General features: G+C 39.3%; 1 protein-coding gene across 1 annotated transcript in view; it reads left to right on the top strand.

The window, feature by feature from the left end:
• LOC139015180 (nck-associated protein 1) overlaps positions 1 to 26,131 on the top strand; it is a 71,182-nt gene extending 45,051 nt beyond the window's left edge. Inside the window, exons 12-20 of the mRNA XM_070422629.1 lie at positions 694 to 790; positions 1,042 to 1,148; positions 2,046 to 2,178; positions 5,361 to 5,442; positions 7,307 to 7,365; positions 16,559 to 16,704; positions 19,263 to 19,395; positions 23,391 to 23,510; positions 25,988 to 26,131. Of these exons, the coding sequence (XP_070278730.1) occupies positions 694 to 790; positions 1,042 to 1,148; positions 2,046 to 2,178; positions 5,361 to 5,442; positions 7,307 to 7,365; positions 16,559 to 16,704; positions 19,263 to 19,395; positions 23,391 to 23,510; positions 25,988 to 26,131 (1,021 nt within the window). The remainder of the gene's footprint in view (positions 1 to 693; positions 791 to 1,041; positions 1,149 to 2,045; positions 2,179 to 5,360; positions 5,443 to 7,306; positions 7,366 to 16,558; positions 16,705 to 19,262; positions 19,396 to 23,390; positions 23,511 to 25,987) is intronic.
• Positions 26,132 to 26,174: the final 43 nt, after the last annotated feature.

The following is a 26,174-nucleotide window of genomic DNA, read 5'->3' on the forward strand; positions in this document are numbered from 1 at the left end:
CGCTGAATATTTTGCATAATATGACGAGTTGAAATACTAAAAACATTTTATGATTTTTTCCCCATGTTAATATGTGAGAATAACTTTTTTCTACTTTGCATTTTATTGAAATACCTAGTATAAGAATATTTATGATTATCCTTTTCTTCCCTCGTCTTTCTGTTTTTTGAACAAGAGACCAAATAGATCTTAGTCAGTTTTTTGTATTTAATAGGAATACACTTAGTAAATGAGAACATGGGAAATTAGATATTTATTGTTATATTTGTTGATTTCTGTGTTGGGGTGACAAAAATGTATATAGGAGGACAGTAATTGCTGTTGAAGATTTCATAGTCCTGTTTATAAAATGCTTAGGATATATGGTACTAAAATTTCAGAAATTATTCAGAAATAGACATCTGGATATTAGGAAATGCTTCTTGCAGGATTGGTCTTGAAGTTTGGATGTAGTATTTTGATAGGTGAAGAATAATAGACCAAACACGGTTACAAAAAGCAGCACAAGAAAGGCAAGGATAAATGTAAAACTGGTAAGTCGCTTAATGGCAAGCACATAGAAGATGATATTTGTAAGGGGTTTCTGCTTCATTAAAAAAAAACTTTGGATGTTGACCCTACAATGATAAGTTATTTAATTGCCAATAGTAATTTTAGTAGAAACAGATAAAATATAAGTGTCTTTTCCTGTAGTGGTTCAATGCACAGAGAAAGACGTAAATTTTTAAGGTCTGCACTGAAAGAATTGGCTACAGTCCTCTCTGATCAACCTGGCCTGCTAGGTCCCAAGGTAATTGATTTAATTCATATGTCAACTGCACCATTCTACATTGTTCTCACTACTTGCTTATATATATGCTTTCCTTGATACATACTTTCAACTTCTCTTTGGTCATCTCCTTTCTGTTGGTGTGCCGTCTTTTTGAACTTGATTTTATCAATTCTTGGCAATGACTTTTCACTTAGAGAAAGACTATGAATAGGTTTTGTTTTTAATCTTTGCGTAAGAGTAAACAATGTTTTTGTATTTTTTTTAATTAGGCACTTTTTGTTTTTATGGCGTTATCCTTTGCCCGTGATGAAATTATCTGGCTACTTCGTCATGCAGATAACATGCCAAAGAAGAGTGCAGATGACTTTATAGATAAGTAAGTTAGCAGCAATTAAAACTTTTTTTGTATATTTTGATTTATAACTGGGATTTGGGGCCTTTGAAGTAAAATTATTTTGAAAAACTTTTTTAGGGCTTTTCATATTTGTTATGCATATTTGTAACATAGCATTAGGTGATATGAATTAGAATGCAAAGTCAACTTGAGTTTAAAATTATGGCTTTTAATGTTTCCTTTCCTAATACTCTAGGTCAGTGGTTCTCAACCTTCTGGCCCTTTAAATACAGTTCCTCATGTTGTGACCCAACCATAACATTATTTTCTTTGCTACTTCATAACTGTAATGTTGCTACTGTTATGAATCGTAATGTAAATATCTGATATGCAGGATGGTCTTAGGCAACCCCTGTGAAAGGGTCGTTGGACCACCAAAGGGGTCGCGACCCACAGGTTGAGAACCGCTGCTCTAGGTGGTCATAAAGTTGTTTTTTGGCTATACCCAGTGACTTTCCTATGGAATTCATATTTAAGAATCCTTACGGAGTTGCAACCAAGTCTATAATTTGAAATGTTTTTCTGTCATTTTTGTCAAGTCCCTCAATGAGGAGTTAGATAAATGAAGCAGAGAAATAAGAGCAGATAGAAAAGTCTTATTTCTTCCCAGTTCCTTTTATTTGTGATTTTAAAATGATTATTTATGAGATGTTCTAATTTTATGTTCATTTTGGATTTTCCTCTTATCAGTTTTTTAGTCTTAGCTTTTCTTTTGCTTTCTTTATTCATGTTAAATAATTTAAAAACATAATTGACATTAAATGTTTAACAGTAATTTTTCTAAAAGTAACTTCTTATAATATCAAAGGCATTTCACATTTTCCTTGATAACAATAAATTTATTTTTTGAAATGTTTTTTTTTTTCAATTAAAAAAAAGGCACATTGCTGAATTGATATTTTACATGGAAGAGCTTAGAGCACATGTAAGGAAATACGGACCTGTAATGCAGAGGTATTATGTGCAGTACCTTTCTGGCTTTGATGCTGTTGTCCTCAATGAACTTGTGCAGGTAAAAACTATCTCATGTTATTTTTCCTTTTGTTTCTTCCCTTCTTTCTAGTAACTGATTTGTTTGTTCAGTAAGCTTTTAAAATATAATCTTGTGCCACATGGTGGCGATACAAATATAAACAAGTTGTAGTTATATCTTGTCAAGAGGATCATCATTTGGAGGGAAGAACGTATTTTGTTGTAGTTTAGTGTGGTAGGCATTTTGTTTAAGTGTGTACAAAGCTCAGAGTGAACGCAATGCAGGGAATATTTCTTTATCTTGCAGTAGAGGTGTACAGTAACTAAATTATATTGGGCCTTGCAAAAGAGGAAGTTAGTTATACATCAGATTTACTACTTACAAAGATTACCCTGGATCATTGTGGTTGATGGGTTACTGGGGGCCAAGGGAAAAGGCAGGGAGAGAGTAGAAGAAGAATTGCAGTAGGCTGGATGAGAGCTGATGAGAACTTGAATTTGGACATTGGCTGTGAGATAAAAGATAATGGAGACATATAATTGATAACTAAGTATTAGAGGAAAAGTAGAAGATAAATCTTTCTGTATAGTGTGTTAGAGGATGGCCAACAAAAATTTTTTTATCTAGATGTCCTAATTTAAATGTCCTAATTTTTTCAATTTGGATTTTTCTCTATTGATTTTGTCCTAGGTTTTTTGTTTGTTTGGCTTTCCATAATTTCTTTATTTGGTCTTTTTCATCTTATTATAAGTTTATTTTATTTTTATTTCTAATAAACTAACTGACTGTAGGGAAAATAGTATCTTATTTTGCTTCATTTTATAAAATCACAAGTATCTAAAAACTACTGTAAGCTAACATATAGTATAAAGGAAGAATATATATTAAGACTAATAATAAGACTGTATTAAGACTCTACAGTTACTGGTTTTACAGAGAAATAACCATACTTTGAAATCCTAATATTTTTGAAACCTACCTAAAAATCCAAATAAGAAAAATGTCATGTAATTGTTTGCATTTAATTATATACAGCTTCTGTTTTCATAAACTAGTGTATTTCTTTTTTATCCACTAGATGGAGCTCAGATGCTTTTTTTTCTAGAATGTCCATTAAAAAGACTAGAAAAGCTGATTTTATCTAAACCTTGTGTGGCTACTGTTTGCTGCAGTTTTATTCAAATAATTATTACTTATTGTATAAAGCAGAGGCTGTCATGCTATCACAATCTAAAAAGTAAATCAGACTCCTGGTTTCATGTCATTTTGAAATTTGCTGTGGTTAGTTGGATGCTTATGAATACATTTATGTTATAGTGTTAACATTTTAAAGTCATTCCATATTTTTTGGTGTCTTTTTATATAAACTGTATGTTAATACAATCTGAGAAAATGGCTTATTTTTTCTGAAAATATTGTCATAGCAGTAGTAGCAGTAGTAAAATTATATTAATAATTGTCAAATTATTGATAGTTTATTTTATTACATTTGTAGTACAACTTTGTGAGGGTAGATATAGTTATCATTATTTGAAGAAAAAAGACCTTATGCAACTTGCTCAGTATTGCACAATCATAAGTAACAGAGTCAGTATTTGAAGTAGTGTCTTAGCTTGACACCTAAGCTTTTTACCACCTCTTCTTTTGTAAAGTACAAGCATGGTGTTTTTAACTGTTTGCTGGAATTTAAATTTAGAACTAAGAGCAACCTGTTAATATAGCTCATTGTAATAGGTGTTAAATTACTTTTATTGGAAAACATACATAACAAAATTTGTCATCTTAACCATTTTTAAGTATACAGTATAGTGACATTATATACATTCACATTGTGGTGTAGGTCTTAATGTCTTGACAATAATTTATGCTGTTTGTGAGCTAAGCACCCACTTTTTAAAAAATTTATTATCTATTTCAGATGCAGTCTATCAAATTTTCATTTTTTTTTTTTTAGCCAGTTTGAGAGGGATTTTTTGTCCTAATTTTGTTGAGGTATAATTTACATTTAATAAAAAATCACAAATTTTTAGTGTATGGTTTGAATTTTGGCAACTATGTATGCATTCATGTAACCACCACAGCAGTCAAGATGTGGAACATTTCCAACACTTAAAAGTTTTCTTGTGCACTTATGTAGTTGATTTCCTCTTCGACTTGACAAACACTCATCTGCTTTTGGTCATTTTTTGCCTTTAAAAAAATCATATAAATGGAATCATATACCATATAACTTTTTTATTGTTGTTAGAGAGAAAGGCGGGGTGGGGGGAGGGGGAGGGAGGGAGGGAGAGAGAGAGAGAGAGAGAGAGAGCGAGAGCGAGAAAGAGAAACATCCATTGGTTGCCTCCCATATGTACCCTGACTTTTTGGTGTATGGGATGATGCTCCAACCAACTGAGCTACTTCGACAGGGCTCACTTTTTTTTTTTTTTTAAATATATTTTTGTTGATTTCAGAGAGAGGAAGGGAGTGGTAGAGAGGGATAGGAACATCAGAGAATCATTGATCGGCCACCTTCTGCACTGCCCCTACAGGGGATTGAGCCTGCAATTCTGGCGTGTGCCCTGACGGGAATCAAACCTTGACCTCCTGGTTCATGGGTTGATGCCCAGCCACTGAGCCACACTGGCCAGGCAGAAATGGGGGACTTTTAATCATCAGGAAATAAGTATATCACCTTGGGCAGGGCTAATTTATGATTTCTTTCTTTTTCTTTAATTTCATTTTTAAAAATATTTATTTTGTTAGTTGTTGTTAATCTCTTACTGTGCATAATATTTAAATTAAACATAACCCGAGGCTATTTTTCCATTGATTTTTATACAGGGCTGGGGGGGGGGGCGTGGAGAGAGAGACAGAGAGAGAGAAACTTCTATGTGAGAGACACATACATTGGTTGCCTCCTCGCATGTGTGCCGACCTGGGCTGGGGATCAAACCTGCAACTGAGGCATGTGCCCTTGTCCGGAATCAAACCCACAGACTACCATTCTATCTACTGAGCCAAACTGACTAGGGCTGTTTTTTATTTCTTTCAATTAGCACAATGTTTTTGAGATTCATCCCTTTTATTATATGTATCAACATTTTGTCCATGTTTATTGCTGAAAAATATTCCATAGTGTGGATATACTGTTTGTTTATCTGTCTACCTGTTGATGAACTTATGGATTTTTTTCTAACTAGATGATTTTAACATTATTTTTTTTTGTTTCTTTTCAGAATCTTTCTGTTTGCCCTGAAGATGAATCAATCATCATGTCTTCTTTTGTTAACACTATGACTTCCCTAAGTGTAAAGCAAGGTAATAAATCTTTTAAATAAAAACATTTTCTTCTCAGTAGGTTTTCAAATTTTATTATTAAGGAAAAGATTTGACCGTTAACATTTAATCACTTACTTTTTTTGATATACAGTAGTCCATCCCCCCCTTATCTGCAGGGGTCATGTGCCAAGACTCCCAGTGGATGCCTGAAACCATGGATCGTACTAAACCTTATATATATAGTTTGCTCTTGAACAATGCAGAGGTTAGGGGAGCTGGCCCCCTGCACAGTTGAAACTTTTGACTCCACAGAAACTTAACTACTGATAGCCTACTATTGACCAGCACCTTTCCAATAACATAAATAGTTGATTAACATATATTGTATGTTATATGTATAATATACTATATTCTTTCTTTAAAATATGTTTTTATTGATTTCAGAGAGGAAGGGAGAGGGAGAGAAAGAGACATCAATGATGAGAGAGAATCATTGGCTGCCTCCTGCATGCCACACATTGGGGATCGAGCCCACAACCTGGGCATGTGCCTTGATTGGGAATCCGACCGTGACCTTCTGGTTCATAGGTCAATGCTCAACCACTGAGCCACGCTGGCCAGGCTATACTGTATTCTTAAAATAAAGAAAGCTGGAGAAAAGAAAATGTTATTAAGAAAATTGTGCCCTGGCCCATGTGGCTCAGTTGGTTGGAGCCACTGTGCACTGAAGAGTCGCAGGTTTGATTACCAGTCGGGGCACATGCCCAGGTGTGGGTTCCATCCCCAGTTGGGGTGTGTAAGGGGGTGCATATGGGAGGCAAGTGATTAATGTTTCTCACATTGATGTTTCTTTCTCTCTTCCTCTCTTTCCCTCTCTCTCTAAAATCAATAAAAAAACATATCTTTGGGTCAGGATTTAAAAAAAAATTGTAAGGAAGAGAAAATACATTCACATAAGTGGACCAGTGCAGTTCAAACCAATGTTGTTTAAAGATCAACTGTACTGTTTTTTTTCTATACATACATACCTGTGATGTTTAATTTAAATATATGCAAAGTAAGAGATTAACAACAACTAATAATAAAATAGAACAATTATAACATATTGTAATAAAAGTTATGTGAGTGTGGTTTGCCTCTCAAAATATCTTGTATTGCTGTACTCAACTTTTCACTGAAAGGATGCACTTATGGCTTCTCTTTGACATATCCAAATTGCCATACAAAGTCTCTATTTACTGGATTCCATGAGCTCTATTCTAGCTCCTACAAATTGACATGTAAGCACACTGAGAGAGTTTAGGAGAAGAGTCTGTTTTACACTTTTCTTAGTATAACTGTCTCCTTTAACACCATCTTTATAGGATTTGAAAATTACTTCACTGACTTAGCTATTAAATTATTTTTACTTTTTAATTGTGGTAAAATATACATAACATGAAATTTACTGTCTTACTATTTTTAAGTGTACAGTTTGATAGTGTTAAGTATATTCACATGGTTGTGCAACCAATTTCCAGAACTTTTTCATCTTGCAAAACTGAAACTCTATAGCTATTACATAGCAACTCCCCATTTCCTCTCCTCCCAGCCCCTGGCATCCACCATGCTTCCTGCTTCTATGAGTTTGACTACTCTAGATACCTCATGTAAGCAGACTCATACAGTATTTTTTTATCCATTTATCTGTTGATGGATATAAGATTGCTTTCACTTTTTTGGCTAATGTGAATAATACTGCTATGAACATAGATGTACAAATGTATCTCTTCAACACCCTGCTTTTAATTATTTTGTATGTACACCCAGAAGTGGAATTGTCTTAGCTCTTATAATTTGAAATGGGATTATAGATTTGTGAAAATAGTAATTTGCTCTATAAACTTTTTTTCTTTTATTATAGTTGAAGATGGGGAAGTGTTTGATTTCAGAGGAATGAGATTAGATTGGTTTAGATTACAGGTAAGAATAACTTAATAATTTTCATTACCATTCTGTTAATCAAATATCTTAGTTGACATGAAAACATTACTTAACATGAAAAAAATTATTCATTGTTATATACCTACTGAAAAGACTTCTTTTGTATAACTAACCATAGTATTTAACTCACTGAAGAAATTTTTTATTGAGATATAATTGACATAACATTACATTAGTTTCAGGTTTACATATGATTCAATATATGTATATATTGGGAAATGATCACACTAAGTCTAGTTAACATCTATCACTACACATAGTTACCAATTTATTTTTCTTGTGATGAGACTTTTTGAGATCTACTCTCTTAGCAACTTTCCAATATATAATACAGTAGTCCCCTTATCTGAAGGGGATGTGTTCCAAGACTCCCAGTGGATGCTTTGAAACTGTGGATAGTACCCTATATGTACTGTTTTTTCCTATACATAAAAACCTATAATAGAGTTTAATAACTTATAAATTAGGCACCATAAAAGATTAACAGTAATAATTATAAAAATATAGCAGTTATAATTATATTGTAATAGTTATGTGAATGTCGTCTCTCAAAATACTGTATTTACTCTACTCACCCTTCTTGTGTGATGAGATATGATATAGTATCTATGTGATAAGATGAAGTGAATGAAGAAGGCACTGTGATGTAGTGTTAGGCGAGTTACTTGAACACAAGCACTACAATACTGCGACAGTTGATCTGATAGCTGAGAAGGCTACTGAGTGACTCATGGGAAGGTACCATTTTATGCAGTGTGGGTACACTAGACAAAGTGATGATTCACATCCCAAGTGAGATGATGTGAGAATTCATCATGCTACTCAGAACGGTTTGCAGTTTAAAACTTATAAATTGTTTAATTCTGGAATTTTCTATTTAATATTTTCAGAGCAGTTGACCATGAGTAACTGAAACTGCATAAAGTGAAATAGTGAATAAGGGGGGGGACTGCTTCTTATATACCACTAGAGGTCCGTTGCAGGAAGATTCGTGAAGAACAGGGCTTCCTGAGGCCAGAGCGAAGTAGAAAAGGGAGCGAAGCCGGAGGCAGGCTTCGCTCCCTTCTGTCTCGGCCGCCTCAGCTCCCTTCCTTCCCCGCCGCTTAGCTCCCTCCCTTTCCCGCCACCTCGGCTCCCTCCCTTCCCTGGCGCTTTGGCTCCCTCCCTTCCCCGCCGCCTAGGCTCCCTCCCGTGTCCTCTGTTTCGCCTCCCTCCCTTCTCTGCCACTTCGCTCCCTCCGTGTCCGCTGCCTCAGCTCTGCTCCTGTCTCTGCTACCTTCGATCCGTTCCCTTCTCTGCCGCTTGGCTCCCTTCTGCAGTGCTTGGCTTCCTTCTACACTGTCTTCAGTCTTCACTGGGTACTTGTGTATGCAAATTAACCACCATCTTTGTTGGGTTAATGTGCATACTCTTCTGATTGGCTGGTGGGTGTAGTGAAGGTACGGTCAATTAGCATCTTTGTCTTTTATTAGTGTAGACTAGAGGCCGGTGCATGAAATTCATGCATGGCGGGGAGGGGGGGTTCCCTCAGCCCAGCCTGCGCCCTCTCCAATCCGGGACCCCTTGGGGGATCTCCAACTGCCAGACTTTTCTCTCACAATCCTGGACCACTAATGGCTCCTAATCGCTTGTCTGCCTGCCTGGTCGCCCCCACCCGCCCCCCTCCCCCGCCGGCCTGATCGCCCCTCACTGCCTCTGTGTGTCGGCCTGATCACCCCTAACTGCCCCCCCTGCTGGCCTGGTCGCCCATAACTGCCCCCACCTTGCCAGCCTGGTTGCCCCCAACTCCCCCCCCGCCCCGCCCCGCCGGCCTAGTCGCCCCTCACTGCCCCCCCACCAGCCTAATTGCCCCCAACTGCCTGCCCTCCCTGCTGGCCAGGTCACCCTCAACTGCACCCCCCATCCCCCCACTGCCGGCCAGGTCACCCCAACTGCCCCCCCTGCTGGCCTGGTCACCCCCAACTGCCCTCCCGCCGGCCTGGTCGTCCCACGCAGTCTGCTTGTTCAGTCGTTTGGTCGTCCCTCACTAACCCCCCTGCCGGCCTGGTCGTAGGCAGCCATCTTGTGAGGGCATGAGGGTTAATTTGCATATCACCTCTTTATTATATAGGATTATTAACTCTGGTCACCATACTGTACATTATATCCTGAGGACTTATTTAACTGGAAGTTTACCTTTTGACCACCTTCACCCATTTCACTCAATCCCAGCTCCCTGCCTATGGCAACCACCAGTTGTCTTTATGAGTTTATTTATTTATTTATTTTTTTAATTTTTTTTAGATTCCCCATATAAGTGAGGTCATACAGTCTTTGTTTTTCTTTGTTTCACTTTTTTCACTTAGCATAATGCATTCAGGGTCCATCCATGTTGTTGCAAAAGGCAGAATTTCTTTTTTATGGCTAATATTTTCAGTGTGTGCGTAAACACACGTGCGCATGCTGCCTATTGTAAATAATGCTGCAGTGTGAACATGAGGATACAGATATCTTTTTGAGTTAGTGTTTTCATTTCCTTTGGATAAATACCTAGAAGAGGACTTGCTGGATCATATAAGCTAGTTGTGTCTTTAATTTTTTAATTTTTTAAAAAAATATATATTTTATTGATTTTTTACAGAGAGGAAGGGAGAGGGATAGAAAGTTAGAAACATCGATGAGAGAGAAACCTTGATCAGCTGCCTCCTGTACACCCCCCACTGGGGATGTGCCCGCATCCAAGGTACATGCCCCTGACTGGAATCAAACCCGCAGGCCAACGCTCTATCCACTGAGCCAAACCGGTCAGGGCCTGTCTTTAATTTTTTGAGAAATCTTCATTACTGTTTTCCATGGTGGCTGTACCCATTTACATTCTCACCAGTAATGTACAGTTTCCTTTTCTCCACATCCTCACCAACACTTACCTCTTGTGTTTTTGATAATAGCCATTCTAACAGTGTGAGGTGATAACTTACTGTGGTTTTGATTTGCATTTCCATGTGATTAGTAATGTTGAACCCATGTGATTAGTAATGTTGAACATCTTTCAATGTATCTGTTATATCTATATCTATATCTATATATCTATATCTATATCTATATATCTATACTAGGGGCCCAGTGCATTCCAATAAAACCTTATAAAATAAACAATCAACTGGATCACAGGCCATAGTTTATTATTTCCTGATCTGTTGTCTAAAACTTCATTTTTCTGAAATGCAGGATTGAATACTAATAAAGTATTGGACTTTAAATATTTTCATTTAATTTATAATTCTCACATAAATAGTTTTTGAGGCTTTTAAAATTCAAGCCTGAAATCTTTGTATGTATGTGAATTTAATGGTAGAATTTAATTGCCCGTAAATATTTCTAGTAATTATGGGAAAATGGTGGCCCAGTGTTTCTAATAACCTCATATTTAAAAAACATGTATATTAGTCTGTTATTATAAAAAGTCAAAGCATCCAGAGGTAAAGTAGAAAATGAAAGTTTGCACTTTTCCCATTCCCCAGCAGTACTCACTTTTAATAATGTCATATCCTTTTAGGTGTCCAAACATAAATGAGATTATACTGTATATTTTGTTCTGTGACTTAAAGAATAAAATTTTTATTTGTTTAATTAAAACATGAAAATATAAGCAGTATGTGTTTGTGGAAGACATTTTAAATGACCTTAGTCTCAGGAAGGGCTGGGTTCTAGGAAGAGCATACTTTCCTGGCAGTCTGCTTAGTTCCCTTAGGTGCTTTTGCTTTTCTTAGGTTCTTTTCAACCTCAAAATACACAGGCAGTTTTCTCTCTCTTGTTCTGTGTTCTATGGCAGCATATTCTTAGAAATGGTTTTATAAATGAGGCCACAGTATTAAGTAATTTGCCCGAGGTTACAGAACTGGTTGGTGGGAGATCAGGAAGAACACTTGAAATACCACTCTCCCAAAATATTACATGTGAATATGTTATAGGTTATTTTCTTTCCTTTTAAAGATATTTTTAGTTTTTTAAAATCTTTATTGAATTTATTGGGTAGACATTATACAGCTTTCAGGTGTACAATTCTAGAATACATTAATCATCAATCATTGTATTGTGTGTTCACCAACCCAGGTCAAGTCTCCTTCCATCACTATTTTTTTCCTATTAAAAATAAAGTTTAGAAATGAACATTTCTTTTTTTTAATCTTCACCTGAGGATATTTTTCCATTGATTTTTTTTTTTAGAAAGAGTGGAGGAAAGAGGGAAAGACAGAGAGAAACACATTGATTGGTTGTCTCCTGCATGAGCCCTGACCAGGCCCCAGGTCAGGGAGGAGCCTGCAACCAAGGTCTGTGCCCTTGACCAGAATGGAACCTGGGACCCTTTGGTCCATAGGCCAGTGCTCTATCCACTGAGCCAAAACGGCTAGGGCAGCTAATGAACATTTCTTAAGGGGGTCAAAGAGGGGAGAATGGGAGATATCTTAATACTATCAATAATGAAAAATACATTTAAAACATTTCTTTGTTTTTCAAAAGCTCTGAAACAGTACAGCAGTAGACCTTATAAAGTGAAAATAGTAGAATTGCTCAGCCAAAGGATATATACACATTAAACATTTTTAAGTCATTGTCATAGCTTGAACTGTTTCAGTTTCCTGCTCTCAGTTTATGAGAGTACCTAGAAACATTTAGATTCAGAGAAATTTGGAGATTTAGATGCATTTTATTTATTTTTATTGCCTGTCTGGCGTGGCTTTGTGATTGAGCTTCGACCTAGGAACCAGGAGGTCACAGTTCGATTTCTGGTCGGGGCACATACCTAGGATTGAGGGCTCGCTCCCCATTGTGGGGCATGCAGGAAGCAGCTGATCAATGATTCTCTCTCATCATTGATGTTTCTATCTCTCGCCCTCTCTATTTTTATTGATTTTTAGAGAGAGAGAGGAAAGGAGAGGGAGAGAGAAAGACAAAGATTAATGTGAGAGCAGACCATTGATTGGCAGCCTCTTGTATGCCCTTCCAACCAGGGACTGAGCCTGAAACCTGGATATGTGCCCTGACCAGGAATTGAACCTGCGACCTTTGGTGCATGGGAGGATGTCTAGCCAATTGAGCCATACCAGCCAGGGCCAGATGTATTTTAAATTTTCCTTATTAAATACATCCAAGATTATTAAACTTACCCATTTTGAATGAGTCACTTGAGAATTTTAGCTTTATTCAGTATGTTAGAATATAGAGCATTTGAGTGAGCATTAAGAATGTAGAACTATATGTCCCTGTGTACGATTTTATTTTTATACTAGAGGCCCGGTGCACAAAAATTTGTGCACTCGGGTGGGGGGGGGGGAGAAGGGGTCCCTCAGCCCATCCTGTGCCCTCTCGCAGTCTGGGACCCCTCGGGAGATAACGACCTGCTGGCTTAGGCCTGCTCCCGGGTGGCAGAGGGCAGGCCCAATCCCTAGGTGCAGCCCCTCGTCGGGCTCAGAGCAGGGCTGATTGGGGAGTTGGGGCACCGCCCCCTGTCACACACAGAGCAGGGCGGATCAGGGGGTTGGGGCGCTGCACCCTGTCACACTCAGGGCAGGGCCAATGGGGAGGTTATGGCTCTACCCTGTCACACACAGAGCAAGGCCTATGGAGGGAGGTTGGGGCGCCACCCTCTGTCACCCACAGAGCAGGGCCGATCAGGGGGTTGGGGCGCCGCCACTGTCACACTCAGGGCAGGGCCGATGGAGAGGTTATGGCTCTACCCTGTCACACACAGAGCAGGGCCCGTGGGGAGGGGGGTTGGGGCACCGCACCCTGTCACAGAGCAGGGCCGATCAGGGGGTTGGGGCACCGCACCCTGTCAAACACAGAGCCGCAGGGCGATCAGGGGATTGGGGAGCTCCCCCCTGTCACACACAGAGCTGCAGGGCGATCAGGGGGTTGGGGAGCTCCCCCCCTGTCACACACAGAGCCGCAGGGCGATCAGGGGATCGGGGAGCTCTCTCCTATCAGGCACAGAGCAGGGCTGATCAGGGGGTTGGGGTGCCTTCCCCTGTCACGAACAGAGCAGGGTGGATCGGGGTTGGGGCACCGCACCCTGTCACACACAGAGCCTCAGGGAATTGGGGAGCTCCCCCCTATCAGGCACAGAGCACGGCTGATCAGGGGGTTGGGGCGCCTTTCCCTGTCACAAACAGAGCAGGGTGGATAGGGAGGTTGTGGCCCCGCCCCCTGTCACTCACAGAGCCGCAGGGCAATCGGGGTTTGGGCGCTGCCCCCTGTCATGCTGATCCCCGTGCCGGGAGGCATATTACCCTTTTACTATATAGAATAGAGGCCTGGTGCATGGGTGGGGGCCGGCTGGTTTGCCCTGAAGGGTGTCCTGGATCAGGGTGGGGGTCCCCACTGGGGTGCCTGGCCAGTCTGGGTGAGGGGCTGAGGGCCGTTTTCTGGCTGGCGGGTGACTAAAGCTCCCAACTGCTCCTTTTTTTCTTTTTTTTTTATTCTGGGCCAGCTTTAGCTCTGAGGCCTCGGCTGCTGAAATCCGGTTTCTGGCCTTTGTTTTTACTTCTGTATTTGATACAATGTTGCGGTCCGGCTGGCTGAACCTGGCTGACTGAAAGCTGGTTTCTGGGGTTTTGTTTAGCTTCTTATTTGCAACATAGTACATAGTTGCTTAGAGTTGCAGCTGAGAGGCCAGCAACTCAGGCAGGGAACGTCAGAGTCAGCCGTCACTGGAGCAAGCAAGCCTCCCTTGTTCGCTTCAGTGCATGGCTGCCGGCTGCCATCTTGGCTGACAGTTAATTTGCATAAGGATATGCTGATTAGCCAATGAGAAGGGTAGCGGTCGTACGCTAATTACCATGTTTCTCTTTATTAGTGTAGACTAGAGGCCTGGTGCATGAATTCATGCACAGGTGGGGTCCCTCTGCCTGGCTGGCTGCCCCCACTATGATACGCACTGTCGCCAGGCCAGCCAAGGCGGGTGCGATGAGATTGGTCGAGGGGCCCCGCCATCGCCCCACGATCACCCCACAGGGCCAGCTGGCCGGGGAGGTGGGGGAGACTGTGGGAAGTTGGCTGGGGGGCGGTGAGGGACCGCAGGAGGTTGGCCAGCCGCAGGATGTTGGCTGTGGGAGCGCATTGACCACCAGGGGGCAGCTCCTGCTTTGGTCGACCAGTCCTAATGGTTGCTTAGGCTTTTATATATAGAGACTAGAGGTCCGGTGCACGAAATTCATGCAAGGGGTGGGGTGTCCCTCAGCCTGGCCTGCGCTCTCTTGCATTCTGGGACCCCTCAGGTAGGGTCCCAAGGCCTGGCTGGCAATCAGGGCCTACTGGGGCTTTCCTTCCCCTGGCTGCCAGAAGCTGGGCCTGCCCCCGCCACTGCCACTGCTTGCCATCTGTGCGGCACTGCTCCCCGCCTCCCCCACCACCGGTCGCCTCCCTCTGTGGGCAACAGATGTGGGGTGCAATCGCCTGGCTGGCCTGGGGCTCCCTCTGCGGGGTGATCGCTGGCCGGCCCCGCACACTCGCCATAGCGTCGCTGGCTGGTGGCCTGGGCCTCCCTCTGTGGGGCAATTGATCACAGGGCCTCCAGATCTATCGCCCAGCAGAGGGAGGCCCTGCCACTCAGCCAGGGCTCTGCGATTGATCGCCGCCACCCCCCGTCCCCTCCATCAATCGCCCCACCGGCCAGTGGCCTGGGCCTCCCTCTGCGGAGTGATCGTGGGGCGATGGCGGGGCCCCTTGACCAATCTCATCGCACCCGCCTTGGCTGGCCTGGCGACAGTGCATATCATAGCGTTGTCTTCTGGACGGTCGTTCTGCTGTTCAGTCAATTTGCATATTACGCTTTTATTATTGTAGATAGGTTTTCAAGATATCTAAGTACATTACCTGCTATCTGATTCTTTCTTGTATTCCGTAGTTGCCTGTATTCTTTTCCTAGGGCTGCCATAACAAAGAACCACAAACTGAGTGACTTAAACAACAAAAATTTACTGTCTTATAGTTCTGGAGGCCAGAAATCTGAACTCATGGTGTCAGCAGGGTTAATTTCTTCTAAGGACTGTGAGGGAGAATCTGTTTTATGCCTTTTTGCAAGATTCTGGTGATTTGCTAGCTATCTTTGGTGTTCCTTGGCTTGTATATGCATTACTCTAATGGCATTTTTCCTGTTTCTCCTTACATAGTCTTCCTTATATGCATATGTATCTGGTCCAAATTTCTTATTTTGATAAGAACAATAGTTATAGTGGTTTAGGTCCTTCTCTAATGACCTTATTTTAACTTCATTACCTCTGTAAGGACTCAGTTTCCAAATAAGGTCACACTTTGAGGTACTGGGGAATATGAGTTCAGCATACCTTTATGGGGGACACATTTCAACCTATAACATTGCTCTTAACCATAATTGGGACATACAGTCACTCAGCTCCTTTCTACTGCATAATAGACTCATTTTTTTTAGTGACAGCAGGACAAAGCATACTAAGGAGGGAAAGAATGGGACATACAATTAAGCCAGAGAAGTCTTGTTTAGGGAAAGAGGGCAAAAGTGCAAGATGGGAGGTAGTGTCCAGAATTTAGGAGGTTTGTATAGATCAGCAATTTTCAACATTTTTCATCTCATGGCACACATAAACTAATTACTAAAGTTCTGTGGCACACCAAAAAATATTTCTTGCTGACCTGACAAAAAATATAGGTATAATTTTGATACATTCACACCAGATGGCTATTGTGTTGGCTTTTGTCATTAAAAAAAATTTTTTTGACATCCTAAGGGAAAGGAGTTCAATGCCGCTGACCTAAAGAGTCAGTTATTGCATGCTTTAAAAATTGGTGTGGCACACTGGTTGAAAATTGCTAGTATAGAAAAAAACCTTTCTTCAAGTTGAAATTGCTAGTAATGGCTAATAGAGAAAGTAACATTTTACCCAGACAGTGAAAGATGATTAGAATTTGAAGAAAACTGGCTTACATAGGAAAAGGGCAAACAGTGAGGAAAAGGCAAGTTTAGAGACTTTTTTAGTTGTAAAATATTACTACAACAGGAGCAGATCTTTACAAAGTGATGGTACTGATACTTATTTTAATGAATAAAATAAGTATTTTTCAATAGTGGGTGTGTTTTTTCTACATGTAGAATTACAAGGCTAAATTCATTGGTTTGTACTTTAAACTACTTTTGTTTTTTGCTGTACTTTTATAGGCATATACTAGTGTCTCTAAGGCTTCGCTTAGCCTTGCAGATCATAGAGAACTTGGAAAGATGATGAATACGATAATTTTTCATACAAAAATGGTGGATTCCTTGGTGGAAATGTTGGTGGAAACATCAGATCTCTCCATATTTTGGTATGTTATGATTATCTTTAAATCAGAATTTAAGATGTTTTAGTATCTAAAGGTATCTCTCTTGATTTTTTTTTAATATTAATATAATTCTTAAGACAGTTCAGTAATAATAAACTTTTAAAAAAAATCCTCACTGGAGGATATTTTTCCATTGATTTTTAGAGAGTGGAAGGGAGGGGGAGAGACAGAGAGAAACATTGATGTGAGCGAAACACATTGATTGGTTGCCTCCTGCACATGTTCTGACCAGGGCTAGGGCATAAGAATAAAGGGAATAGTGGACAACTTGCTAACAAAAAAGTTTACTTCCCTAGCTGGTTTTGCTCAGTGAGTAGAGCGTCGGTCTGCAGACTGAAGAGTCCCAGGTTGGATTCTGATCAAGGACACATGACTGGATCCCTAGTAGGGGGCATGCAGGAGGCAGCTGATCAATGATTCTCTCTCATCATTGATGTTTCTATCTCTCTCTCACTCTCCCTCTCTGAAATCAATAAAAATATATTTTTAAAAACAAGTTTACCAATTTGGGATTTTATGTTTATTTTTAATTCTCTATTTAGAATAGCTCTTCTGGTGTGAATTTTTTACACTTTTTTGAGGAGGTGAAAACAGTCACTTCAAATTTGATTTAAGGCCCTCCCTCTTTGATCATTAGATTAAGCAAAAAAAAAAAAAAAAGTTGTAGATTAGCGTTAAATAGAGCAAATGTTGGAAATAAAATACCAACTAATTTCACTCTCTAGTATTAAATTAGACATTAATATTATGATGATATAATGACTATTCCCTGAATTGTGTTCCATTCTCCTTTGCTTTTATCAGAGCCTCTTTAGTTATACTTAGTAGTTTATAAGTTTTACCCCTTTCTATTTCCCCTCATTATATGGTCCTTGAAGGAGGATCATGTATTATTTCCATAGTGTCTAACATAGTAGGTATTTAATAAATGTTTGAATGAATATATGAATTTGGTGATGAGGCCAGGATTCAAACTCAAGTATTCTGGCTCCATAGCTATACAATATCAACTCTATTTCTGCTTCTTGGCCTTTATTCCTTTAGGGAAGTTTATTGGAATAACCTAGTACTTTGTCCCTTTATTTCTAAAATGCTGAGATAATCCCAGTGGATAATGATAGTAGTTACTATGTATTGACTAGCTGTCATTATGAAAAGCTTTTCATTGGTTTTATTTTGGAAAATAACTCAGTTCATACTGATTTTGGCAGTTTATTAGGGTGGCTTAATTAGGAGTATTGCAGAAGAAATCCAGGGAAGGCATCAGGAGTCTCTTAAAGAACTAAAAAAAAAACTTCAAACCACAGTATATCACGTGTCAAATTTACAAAAATTTTTAAGGTTATTTGGAAATGTATATTATTGTCTGTCCCAAAGGCTTCCTTGGGAAGAAAATAGAACACTTTATATTTACATTGGAGGCCCGGTGCACAGATTCGTGGGGTTCTTCGGCCTGGCCTGCGCCCTCTCATAATATGGGACCCCTTGGGGGATGTTGGAGAGCCGGTTTTGGCTCAGTTTCGGCTCGATACATGCAGGCCAGGCAGAGGAACCCCACCGGTGCACGAATCCATGCACCAGGACTCTAGTATGCATATAAGATCTTTGGTTAATCTCTTCCTGCCCTCCTCCCTCCCCCTTCCCTCTGAGATTCATCAGTCTGTTCCATGTTTCCATGCCTGTGGTTTCCACTCCTACATTGAGCGCCTGCCCCCTGGTGGTCAGTGTGCATCATAGCTACTGGGTGGTCAGCTGGTCACTTAGGGCTTTTATATAAATAGACTAGAGGCCCAGTGCACAGGGGGGTCCCTCAGCCCGGCCTGTGCCCTCTTGCAGTCTGGGACCCCTCGGGGGATGTCCACCTGCTGGCTTAGGCCTGCTCCCCAGGGGATCGGACCTAAGCTGGCAGTCAGACATCCCTCTGGCAACCCATGAGCCCTCTGGGGATGTCCATTTGCCAGTGGGGAGCAGGCCTGATATCCTTAGCGCTGCCGAGGAGGTGGGAGAGGCTTCTGCCACCACTGTTGTGTTGGCAGCTGTCAGCTTGGCTTGTGGCTGAGGAGAGCTCCCCCTGTGGGAGCGCACTGACCACCAGGGGGCAGCTCCTGCATTGAGCATCTGCCCCCTGGTGGTCAGTGTGTATCATAGTGACCAGTCATTCCCAGTCGTTCTGCTGTTAGGGTCAATTTACATATTACCCTTTTATTATATAGGATATTTTTGAGCTACAGAAAGGTTCCTAGTGTATAAGAAAGATACAACAATTAGAAAGTCATATATTCATATAATATATGTATGGTTTATTTTCTGTTTAGGTTTTTTTAAATTTGTAATATATTATACAAATAATATTTTTATTACTCTGGAGTGATTATCAGTGTGTAATAGGTACTCTTTGGAAAAATAACTATTCTTTAAGGGAATAATACTACCAATTGGTGACTTTCATTCGCTTGAATCAAATTAACTATAAGGTACTATATCATGAAAATTTTAACTATAACAGTTGATTCTAATTTTTAATTTGTTTTCTTATATAGTTTTTATAGTCGTGCTTTTGAGAAGATGTTTCAACAGTGTTTGGAGTTACCCTCTCAGTCAAGATACTCAATTGCATTTCCACTGCTTTGCACTCATTTTATGAGTTGCACACATGAACTGTGTCCAGAAGAGGTAATTTCAGGGTACTACTCTGATTTATATGGTATGCAGAATAAAGTAAACCTAACATGTAGCTGACCAAATGCTCACCAAGTCATGGATACCTAATTTAGCTTCCCATCTAATGCATCTGTATATAGAATCAGAGAATACTTGAATAGGTATTTGATATAGATATAATAGATATTTTAATAGATGGATAAGTATTTATAAGAATATATCATAAGGTCACTTGAAATTACCTTTATTAAAGTAAATGGTGGGTAAGGTAATAATATGTATGGTAAAAATATATACAGTAACTGATTTTGTATGCTTATTTTCTTAGGTTACTTTGGAAAGACTTGCAAATTAAAAAAAATATTTATTTTTATTGATTTCAGAGAGGGAGAGGGAAATAGAAACATCAGTGAGAGAGAATCATTGATCGACTGCTTCCTGTATGCCCCACATTGGGGATCAAGCCTGCAACCTGGGCATGTACCCACTGAGTCATGCCAGCCAGGCAAAACTTGAAAATTGAATGCACAGATTAGTGACTAAACATAAACATGTCAAAGATGAATTTTACTGACTTACCAATACAATGGATATAGTAAAATCTAAATTTGCTGGTATTTGTAAGACATACACACGCTAGCATGCAGGCACAGAGAATTATTGAATAATTGAACTAATCAGTTTTATTGATGCCAAATATTTATCAAAAATGTACTCAGTATTTTTGATAGATACTGATGTTCCTTCTAATGTTTAAGGAACAAGTATCACTTTAAATGTAGTAAGAATATATATTAAAATTAAATAATATATTTCTGTATAATTTAATTAGTATTGAGTCTCTTTACTTAAAACTATAGAACTTGTAGAAGAGAAACTTATAGGTAGCAGTAGCATTATTAATATTTTTAAGCATTAGGTAACATCTGTTGCAGAATCCATTGGAATGAGAGAGAGATTAGCCTGCAGAAGTTTATTAGGGAGTGTTTTTAGGATTAATAACTGTGAGGATATTAATACCCAATTTTAATAGATTTATAGTTTTTAGATTTAATAGCTTTCCCCCAAGCTTTATTTACCTAAGATATACTATTAAATTTTTCTTCACCATAATCTTTTTCATTAAATTACCCATGAAGTCCTCCAATTGTATTTGTGTGGTATCATTTCTTGAATACATCCTCTACTTTCCATTGCTTTTGTCACTATTGTAGTTCTTTATATGTACTGTTGAATAGTTTTCCTGCCTTTACGTCTACCTAGTACAATGCCACCAGATGATTCCTTCTTAAAGAATTATCAGTGGTTCTTAATTGCATATGAAGAAAGTAAAAATTCTCAGGCATTTAAAATCCTCAATAATTTGATCTTTACCCCCTTCTTTTTATTGTCATTAAAAATTTTTGTGTTTAAAAAATGCATGTATATCTAACCTCAAACTTTGCTATTTTAATTGTTTTTAAATGTACAGTTCAGTGGCATTAATTACCTTCACAGTATTGTGCAGCTATCACCACTACCCATTTTCAAAACTTTCATTACCCCAAGCAAAAACTCTGGAACCATTAAGCAGTAATTCCTCATCCCTCCTACCCTTGATATACCCTAGTCTACTGTCTATCTCTTTGAATCTGCCTATTTTAGATCATTCATATAAGTGGTATCAGAATGTTTGTCCTTTTGTTTCTTACTGAGCATAATGTTTCAAGACACATCCATGTTATAGCACATATGAGATCTTTCTTTTTTATGGCTGAATAATAATCTATTCTATGTGTTTACCACATTTTGTTTATCCACTCATCTGGATGGACTCTACCCTCGTTTTATCATACACTTTCCACTTCCTATGAACTGTAACTAGTCCACCTTGCGCAAAGCACACTAATTGTCTACTTTTTAGCCTTTTAAAGGTTTTTCCTAACACATAAAATTCATTTCATTGCACCCTTACCTCTTGTACTCTTACCTTTTTCTCAGTGGTCAGCTTAAACCCCATCTCTTCCAAAATATTTGTAGCATTTCTCCAGTTAGAATTTGTCCCTCCTTTTCCATATTTTCATAGCATTTTATATCGTAATATCTATCATTATCTACTTTATATCATAATGTTTCTGCTTCATTTAGTTGGTAAAGTTATAGTTCCTAAATAGGATAATACTCAATTCTTATTAAATAATTATAACAAGTAATTAATGTGTTTATATTTATATAGAAGCATGCAATTTGTACAACATTCTCCCATCCTTTTTTGCATTTGATTGCTATGACAAAGTGGCAACAGTACTGCTGATAATCATTCTTAGTTTACAGATGAAGAAAGTCTCCCTATAGTCATGTAGCTAGTCAGTGTCACTGTTCTATTTTCCATTTAGCTAATTTGTTAAAGACTGTTATTTCCCATCTGCCTTGTTAAATGCTGTGAATGAAAGATGCAAAGACACAGTCTCTACCCTAGACCAGTGGTCGGCAAACTCATTAGTCAACAGAGCCAAATATCAACAGTACAACGATTGAAATTTCTTTTGAGAGCCAAATTTTTTAAACTTAAACTATATAGGTAGGTACATTGTTATTAACTTAATTAGGGTACTCCTAAGGCTTAGGAAGAGCCACACTCAAGGGGCCAAAGAGCCGCGTGTGGCTCGCGAGCCGCAGTTTGCCAACCACGGCCCTAGACCAATCCATGGTCTGACGATCTGTGCTGTGGTAGAAATATACATGAGGCACTGTGGGAGCATTGGGGAAATTCACCTCAGGGTGAGGACAGAGTAAGTTGATGTGCATAGTTCTCAGTGCAGTCTGGCTTTATAATTTTAGTTTTAGCCTTTGAATTTATTTACATCAGAGGCATTATAGAAAAAGCCTCCAGAACAATTTCTTAATGCTGAAACCTCATTTTGAGTTGGAATACTTAAATAAATTTGCAGAAAGATACTATCTTTTGAACTAGATTTGAAATTTACACCCTGCTGGGTCAGCAGGAGCCCGGGATAATGGCATCCAGCACTAAAGGAAAACTAGTCATTGCGTTGCTCTGTCTGTACTACCCAGTATAGTAGTTCACTCATCTTTTCCAGTCTCGTTGTTTAAAAATCTTTCATATGCTGATGTCTCCCAAATTTGTATTTTCAGCCCAGTCCTTTACCTTTAGTTGTAAATTTTTTTTTAAATATTCTGTTGCAATTTAGGCATTTTTAGCTATGTAAAATGTAACATGTACAGAAGAGAACTGTTGCTCTTGGACATGTTACCTCACCCTCAACCTTGGAGCATTTTTCTTTCTTTGGCTTTATCTTTATATATATAACCAAACTCCTACCTCTTCTCCCCCTGCCCAAGCCACATCATCTTTTGCCTGGATTATTGTTGTAGTCTGCTAAGGTCCCTGTGTTTCTGCCGTTGTCCTAAAGTCTCTTCTCAGCACTGCAGCTAGAGGCAGAGGGCAGATCATAGAGAAACTTGTGACATGTTAAGAAATCCTATTGGTTTTGTTTTTCAGTCTCAGTATTCCTCAGCCATTGAAGGGGAGTAGTGAAATCAGACCTGTGTCTTAAATAAGTTAGTCTACTAAAGCAATGCTAGTTCAGTGTTCTTTTTTTCAGGAAGAAGTAATAGTGAGAGATACAGTTTATCTTTCAGGAGTCAGAATTTGCTTAAACTGGGCTGTAACTATTTATAATTTGAAATCTCTCCTTATGTAAGTGAATCAATATTTAATTGTATCTAGCTTCTACATCCCCTTTAAAGTTTTAAAGGGTATCTTAAAATACATTTTAAGGTATCATGATAGATTTAGGAACAGTTATTTTGCATGTTGAAGTATTTTACATTCTTTTATATTATCTTACATTTACTCTAGCAGCACAAAAGTAATGTATGTAATAATCTTGAACTCCCACTCCTTATTGTAGAATAGACTTTAACCTTATTTTCTGTGTTTATTTAAAAAGTGTTTTATTTCAAACTACTTTTTGGTAACTATTATTATTATTCTGCTTTAACAGCGACATCATATTGGAGATCGAAGTCTTTCCTTATGTAACATGTTTCTGGATGAAATGGCTAAACAAGCTCGAAATCTTATCACTGATATTTGCACAGAACAGTGTACTCTGAGTGACCAGGTAATAATTTAAATGTTTCCTTACAGATAGGAAATTTGTATATGAAAGCAAGAAAATGACCTGTTAGCCAGTTATTTTTTTTTTTAAATTTTTTTTTTAATTAAATCTTTATTGTTCAGATTATTACATTTGTTCCTCTTTTTTCCCCCCATAACTCCCCTCCTTCCAGCTCCCACCCCACCCTCCACCCTCACTCCCCACCCACTGTGTTCATCCATAGGTGCATGATTTTTGTCCAGTCACTTCCCGCATCTCCCACACCCCTTTTCCCCCCAAGAATAGTCAGTCTATTCCCTTTCTATGTCCCTGATTCTATTATAATCACCAGTTCATTCTGTACATCAGGTTATTTATTCACTTGATTCTTAGATTCATTTGTTGATAGATGCATGTTTGTTGTTCATAATTTGTATCTTTACCTTTTTCTTCTTCTTCCTCTTCTTAAAGGATACCTTTCAGCATTTCATATAATACTGGTTTGGCGGTGATGAACTCCTTTAGCTTTTCCTTATCTGTGAAGGTCTTTATCTGACCTTCAATTCTGAATGATAGCTTTGCTGGATAAAGTAATCTTGGTTGTAGGTTCTTGGTATTCAGCACTTTGAATATTTCTTGCCATTCCCTTCTGGCCTGCAAAGTTTCTGTTGAGAAATCAGCTGAGAGTCGTATGGGTATTCCCTTGTAGGTAATTGAGCCTCTTTCTCTTGCTGCTTTTAAGATTTTCTCTTTGTCTTTTGCTCTTGGCATTTTAATGATGATGTGTCTTGGTGTGGTCCTCTTTGGATTCCTTTTGTTTGGGGTTCTCTGCGCTTCTTGGACCTGTAAGTCCATTTCTTTCTCCAGATGGGGGAAGTTTTCTGCCATTATTTCTTGAAATAGGTTTTCAATATCTTGCTGTCTCTCATCTTCTGGCACTCCAATAATTCTGATATTAGTCCGCTTAAAGCTGTCCCAGAGGCTCCTTACACTATCTTCACACTTTCGGATTCTTTTTTCATTTTGCTTTTCCAATTGGGTGTTTTTTGTCGAATCTTTGGTTTGATTATTGTGCTCCTCTGGTCTGCTATTGGGTATAATATTCTTTATTTCAGTCCGTGTATGCTTACTTTCTAATTTCTTTATCGTAGCATCGAGGGTCTCATTAGTTTTCGTGAGGCTCTGCACAAATTTATGGCAAGCCCTCAAAATTGCGATTCTTAGCTCCATATCCTCCATTTCTGTCATGTTTTTTTGTCTCCGCATCTTTTATGCTTTCTTGGTGCACCCCCTTGTGGTCTCTGTGCGCAGTCTTGTTCTAGCCAAGCCTTAATTGTTGTAGTTAACACTAGAGGGATTTGACCGCCAGGCCGACTGGCTGTAGGAATCAGCTGTGTGGAAAACGTCTGTCTTCTGGGGAGGCGCTAATCCAGCCTTTGCCTGAGGCGATCGGCAAATGGCTGTGTGCAGGGTTTGGGCGGGGCGGGCTCAACAGGGCGGGAGGAGGGAGCAGTTATGGCCACGCTCAGTCCCGTTCCCAGAGGCTCTGCTTCTCAGAACCCTGGCAGCCGCTGCAAACCTCGGAGAGAAAGCTGCCCTCAGGTTCCAACTGATGCCGGATAATCCCCCTTCTCCTGTTTGAGTCTGGGTCCCTAGAGACTCGCCCGGATCTGGAGCCCAGAGTCTGAGACTCACTCCCGACAGAAAACGACAACCGCGCCCTCAGCCACCAGCCCGCTTTGCGCGCGCACCTCGGTACCTTTGTATTTTCCACACTGCGCCGCCTCTGAGCCTCGATTTGCTCTTCTCTTCCCTTCTAGTTGTAGAGTCTCTCTTCAGCCAGCCTTCCTGTGGTTCTGGGTGATGTCCGTTCAGTCTTTTAGTTGTATTTTTGAAATGGTTGTTTGCGGCAGCGGTCTCCGGTGTTTACCTACGCCGCCATCTTGGTCTCCTCTCTCTGTTCGCCAGTTATTTTTTTTATCTTATTCTCAGACTCTTTCTAAATCTCATTACCTCTTGTGAAGCTCCATTATTAGTTTTTAAAATATTGCCACTGTCTTTAGGATTACTTACACTGTAAAATCCAACCTCTAGGTTGGCATTTAAGTCCCTTCCTGATAGTTCAAACTTCTCTGTCCTCTTTACTTATGCTTCATCAACTAGTAATTCTCACTAGATTCTGAACACATTATGTCCTAACATAGTTTTGTTCTTTGTAGGCCATTTTCCTTCCAGTAAAATGTTTCATTTATCCTGTAAACTGCAGTCTTGATATAACTTCCTCTATTAAGTCTTTCTTCACACAATATTTACCTATTTCTGTTTTCCACTAAGCTTAGACTCCCGAAGCTAGGTAAATTCTACTTTCTATTTATATCTCTGTTCTTAGTGCTAGCATGATATTTCTTACATAGATTGGATTCAGTTAAGGTTTATCTGAATAAGTAATGTGTTTTCAAAGTAATTGGTGTAATGTAACATTTTATTCTTTTTAAATTTAGTTGCTGCCCAAGCATTGTGCCAAAACCATTAGTCAGGCAGTGAATAAGAAGTCAAAAAAACAAACTGGTAAAAAAGGGGAACCTGAAAGGGAAAAACCGGGAGTTGAGAGCATGAGGAAAAACAGGCTGGTAGTGACCAAGTAAGCCATCCACTTTTATTATATATATTTTTGCTACAGTTTATTTT

The sequence above is a fragment of the Myotis yumanensis genome, unplaced genomic scaffold, assembly GCF_028538775.1.
Source record: "Myotis yumanensis isolate MYYU_CA2020_CCGP unplaced genomic scaffold, mMyoYum1.0.hap1 SCAF_8, whole genome shotgun sequence".
In the NCBI taxonomy this organism is placed as follows: domain Eukaryota; kingdom Metazoa; phylum Chordata; class Mammalia; order Chiroptera; family Vespertilionidae; genus Myotis; species Myotis yumanensis.